Raw genomic sequence first — 5,506 nt, 5'->3', positions numbered from 1 at the left:
AGTGACCAAATATGAAGTGCCAAAAATAATTCAAGAAAAGAAAGTTTTATAGTACATAGAGGATGACATGCGGGTCCCAGTTAGCAGCAGCGGTATCACCGTTTGAGAGGCGGCAGGGGATCGAAAGAAAAAGGCAAGTGACCAAATTTGAGGTGCCAAAAAAAACTCCAAGAAAAGAAAGTTGATTGCACATAGAGGATGACATGCGGGTCCCATTTAGCAGCAGCGGTCTCAACGTTTCCAAGGCGGCAAGGGATCAAAAGAAAAAGGAAGTAGCCAGAAATCAGGGGGTCAAAAAAAATCCAAGAATAGAAAGAATTTTGGTTCATAGAGGATGACATGCGGGACCCATGATCCTGCATCGTAAACGGCTCGATCGGAGAACGTTGAACGAGATGGCGCGATCGAGAAAAAAAACAATGCCAGAGAGGCTGCCATCTGGGCCCTATATCCCTCGGCGGTGCGGATTTGCGTTGACTCGGCCGGCGAACCCGAGATTTCGAGATGCACCACGTCCCGGGCCACCATACGCGACGTTTTGGCCATTTTCGTCGGGCTAGGTGGCCTCAAAAACGAGAAAAAAAACGTTTTGACATGCACAACGGACAGACCCAAAATCGTCGGCCATGGTACACCAGCAACCACGGCGCGACTTCAACTTCGTCGGCCATGGCAACTTTTCTTGTAGTGCATATCAATTACCAACAATGGGGCCTTGGACGTCCATGATGGCTCTTATACCTACAAGAATAAATTTCAACCCAGCCTTGTGTTATTCAATACTTTGTTCCTTATGTTGCACGATATAATGACACCTACGCTTAGACTTTGGTAACCCCGTGAATTCAAATCTTGATCACTCTACCATTATCATCATAACAATTTCATTCTCTATTCTCATTCCATGTTCCGATGTTCTTGTGGTCACTATCACAATGTGTTCGGCCAGTCACATAGTGACATTGTAATACCGACAGTGCCTAGAACATATCTCTCCATAGTTGGAGGAGCAATATCCCTGTATTGTACAATATCCGTCACACACACTTTATGATACACATGAAGCTTACCTTTACCTTTAAGGTCACCCTCTCTTGGGTTCTAAGTACATCTTCCACTGTGCATGTATTTTATATTTACTATTGCCTCCACGGGCCACGACATAACTCCTTCATCGGTGATTTCTGTTGCCTCTATCGCGGTGATCGCGGTTGTCTCGAAGTCCTCCGAGAAGTGCTCGCGCCCCACCTGGCTTATCTTGGCCCAGGTGGTGATCTTGCGGCGAGTCATGGATGTTAGCTAGGGTGTTCCCTTAAACCATGTGGTGGCATCCTACATATAGAACACAACCAGGGCGGGAAATGGGGGCTGCACACATCGGCATTAATTTTGCTGCATCGTCCATGGGGACGAGGGGGTAGGAAAAATGTGTCGGCCCACATTTGGGTCGGCATACCAAATATACCAGGGGAGGATAAAACACCGACCCAAACAAACAAACAAAAAACATATTTCGTAACCCGATGGAGATGCCCTAATTGTGCAATGCAACACACACCAACACAATTCATAAATTGGCCAAAAGGGTAATACTATAACTCCGCCTTTTTTAGAGCAACCACGTATTTTATTAATAGAAAATCAAGTTACATGAGTAAATAAACGTGGAAACGAACAGACAGGCCAGGAGAAAATAGTTGTTGTGGAAACTTTGCAGAAAAAACCTAAATGACAGAAGAATACAAAACTATCCCTAGGGTTTCCTGCACTCGGCGAAGTCAGCCGTCCGCCGCCAAACTCCAACGCCACCTAAACGTGCGCTCGAAGAGACGCCGGACCTCCATCATTGCCAGATCCAAAAGAGCATCATCGCCAGCGAGGCTTTGTGACTCGATGAAAAGTCCCGTTGCAAGCAAAAAGGCACGTGTCGATGTGGCATGTCGACCGGGGACGTCCCCGTGCTATCTTGGACCAAGATCCACTGCATCCCGACGACGAAGTCGGGGAACATCGATTGAACCACCACCTCTGGATCAACATCCATGCTCCAGAGCATCCATCTCGCCCTGGCCCTAGCGCCGCCACCGATAACGACGAACGCCGGTGACACGTCGAGAAACATATCTCGCTAGATCTGGCAAGAAGGCCACGTGGCCGATCTGAAGGATCGATCACAATGTGCCACCAACTCTGAGACGCCGCCGTGAAGGTCGCCGTCGGTGTGGAAGTAGAGTTGGGGCAGATTTATTTGCTCGGGCACTGTTCCCACCACCCCAACGACACACCATAGCATGCAAGCCCTAACCCTACCTACAGAACGAAGGAGCGAGATCCCCTCCCTCCTGCCGCTGGAGCGACAAGTGGAGGGAGAGGGGACCGGGCGCCGCTCCCACCACCCCAACAACGCACCATAACAGATAAGTTCTAACCTTACCTACAGAACGGGGGAACGAGATTCTCCTCCCTCCCGCCACTAGAGCGGCAAGTGGAGGGAGAGGGGCAGCGCCCTGGCCGGAGGAGATTGGAGGGAGGGAGGTAGCCGCCGCCTCTGTCGCAAGAAGAAGACGCAAAACAGTAAGGCGTGTAAGACGATAAATCCGCCTTTATTGGGTGTCACAGCTTTATTTCAACACAATAAAAAAAATACAGGCAGTACAACTAGGAAAATTCCCGAAAACCGGTATTATTATAGACGTTGACAAAACTAAGTACATACGTTTCACATGAGCTATACGGAGGAGAACATATACAGGAACAAAAAAGCACCGTCTGATAATCCAACTCTCAAAATCTGTTGGAACCCAAGAATTGACTTGGCCAAGGCTTCTCACCAGGCGGGGGATCCAAGGGAAGCCTGCTTACATGGCAGCAATGTCGGCCGCCGACGCCGTTCCGTCGCAGCTCGTTGCAGTTCCAGGGAGGCAAGCGGTCGCCGCGGCCCGGAGGTGGTCGTCGGGGGGACTGAACTTCTCGCTGACGTTGTCGCTGAGCACGGCGCCGTCCGCCGCGTCGATGGACCGCTCGTACTCCCACTGGTCGTCGCTGTAACGGTACCTCTGGCTCGTGGTGGCCGTCCCGTTGACAACGTCGTGGTCCTTGACGAGCATCCAGCCCGCCGCCGTCTGCTCGTCGACGAGCCGCGCCTCGCCCTCGAAGCCCCCGCACTCCACCTTGGTCTGGATGTCGAGGGTGTGGGACAGGCTGCCCTTCATGACGGACATGCCGTCCTCACCGGCGTCCTCTGTGTCCAGGTAGAAGGAGAGCGGGTACTCGGCCTCGGTGGTGAGCTTACCCATCTCCTTCCCCTTCTCCGACCGGACCACCACCTCCGTCTCCCGCTCCACCTTGAGCTGCACGGTCTTGTTGGTGCCGTCGTTGGTGAACTCCACCAGGCTCTTGGCCTCCGTCTCCGTCGCCACCTCGGTGGTGAGGTTGCCGAGCGAGCAGCTGACCCAGCCGGTGAAGAAGGACTTGCGCTTGGCCTTGATGCTGAAGCTGCCGTTCAGCGCCTGCGTGGTGTATCTGCGGGAGATGGACAGGCGCGGCGTCTGGTACGGCCCGAGCGCCGCCTCCACCTCCAGCCAGCTGGGGTCGAGCCAGAGGTGCAGGTTGGCGTCGACGAGCCACTCGGCGATGCCGTCCACGACGCTGATGGCGATCTGGTGAGTCTTGTTGTCGACGAGGAGGCCGAGGAACGGGGTGAGCTCGATGTCGTAGGTGGGCAGGTCGAAGGCGCCGAGCGCGGACACGGGCTGCCAGTAGAGCGGGTTGATGCCGCCCGTGTAGATGACGGGGAACGGCACGAAGGAGCCGGCGAAGCGGCGGTCCACGCTCACGACCACCTCGCGGTACGCCGCGTTGCCCCTCCCCGTGCTGAGGTTGTTGGCCTTGATGTAGAGGTCCGGCGGGTTGGAGTACCAGAACTCGTCGTTGGAGTGGGGGGACACGAACACCTCCAGCACCGCCCGGTAGGTGCTCGTCGGAATGGTGAGCAGGCTGGAGCGCGAGTCGGACGAGTTCTGGATGCGGAACCAGTAGCCGCTGTCGCCGGTGGCCTCCGAGATCGGCAGGATCAGGTCGGCCGGCGCCTGGAAGTAGGATTCCGGCAGCTTCGGCTTGTCGGAGGAGGAGGAGGTGGGAGTTACCTCGGAGATAAGGGGGTAAGGAGGGGTCCCGTGGAATTCGAGGGAGACGGTGACGTTGTAGAGGCCGGTGAAGACGTCGTTGACCAGGTTCTCGAGCATGACCGAGAGGACGCCGGCGGGCGGGGAGCGGAGGAGGGCGGAGTAGCGGGTGACGTCCTTGCGCACGGTCCAGCGGATGCCGTCCGGGGTGGGCTCGGCGGTGGTGGTGCGGAGGAGCTCGGCGCCGTCGAGCCAGACGGCGGCGACGCGGTCGTACTGGTCGCCGGAGATTTCGACGGAGAAGGAGAGCACGACCTGGGACCAGGGCGCGGGGCACCCGGGCGGGGGCGCGTAGGCGGCCGTGGCCGGGGCGGCGCCGTAGGTGTTGGCGAAGGAGTGGGAGAGCACCGGCACGGTGCAGGTCGGCGCCATGGGCGGAGGGGGCGGGAGCGGGTAGGTGGGGTCGAGGTACTCCTGGACCGCCGCCGCATTGGCCAAGGCCCCCGGCCGAGCGTAGCGGACGGCGTAGTGGCCTGGGACCTCGGCGAGAACCGGGCCGAGGAGGAGCGGGAGGAGGAAGAGGAAGAGAAGCCGCGGCGCCATCTTGGTTGGGAGCTTGGAAGCGCGCCTCGCCGCTGATTGCCTTTGTTTAGTGCTGCTAGATTTGGATCTGCTTGGCTGCCTGCCCTGCTCCAGGCAGCATCTGTACTGAGATGTTCAGATCGCCGGTGTTCACGACAAACTTTTAGAGGAGTGGATTGAACTTGAGCGCGCTCGATCACTATCCGAGCAACAAATGCCATGACTTGGTTGTAATCACGGTCATCGCCCAAGAATTACCACACGAGGAATCAGAGTGGATGACACAATTATGTCAACCTCATTCTGTATGCTATTATCATCGGACCCTGTTCAAGCGTTATGTCATGTTCATGCAGTCAATATAATAATGTCCACTCAATTCGTTTTATAATTTTTATCGTGGTTTTACTTTAAATCTTAATATAAACTATAAGCAATACAAAATTTGTGGAATGAAGGGAGTATGTACACTTTTAAGGCTTGTTTGACTCGCGGGATTTTCATAACGCAAAAATAGGAAAAGCGTAGGATTGAAATGACACGTCGTCTTCAATCCTATAGGATTAGAAAAGTACAAATTTTTTGATCTACAAAGCGTTCGATTGCACATGAAAGCCAAAGATATGGTAGTAAAAGGTTGAAGTGAAGGCAAATTTTGAAACATAGTGCAAGTGAATCCTTTGTAGAAATTTTAAAGGATCAAACAACCTTTGTAGAAAAATAAATGCTATGGCTCCAATTTCTACAAAAAATCCTACATAATTCTTTTGAATCAAACAAGCCCTTAGTTTTATTCCTAG

The 5,506-nt window shown here is 54.0% G+C and overlaps 1 protein-coding gene across 1 annotated transcript; it reads right to left on the bottom strand.

Moving 5' to 3' along the window:
- Positions 1 to 2,584: 2,584 nt before the first annotated feature.
- LOC127315309 (peptide-N4-(N-acetyl-beta-glucosaminyl)asparagine amidase A) lies at positions 2,585 to 4,955 on the bottom strand. The gene has a single exon (XM_051345811.2). It carries the CDS (start codon positions 4,725 to 4,727, stop codon positions 2,859 to 2,861), a length of 1,869 nt encoding a protein of 622 aa, XP_051201771.1. The 5' UTR covers positions 4,728 to 4,955; the 3' UTR covers positions 2,585 to 2,858.
- Between the last annotated feature and the right edge of the window lie 551 nt (positions 4,956 to 5,506).

The sequence above is a fragment of the Lolium perenne genome, chromosome 1 (assembly GCF_019359855.2).
Source record: "Lolium perenne isolate Kyuss_39 chromosome 1, Kyuss_2.0, whole genome shotgun sequence".
NCBI classification, from domain to species: domain Eukaryota; kingdom Viridiplantae; phylum Streptophyta; class Magnoliopsida; order Poales; family Poaceae; genus Lolium; species Lolium perenne.
The sequence above is the reverse complement of the archived record's forward strand: the minus strand, read 5'-3'. Positions and strand labels throughout refer to the sequence as shown.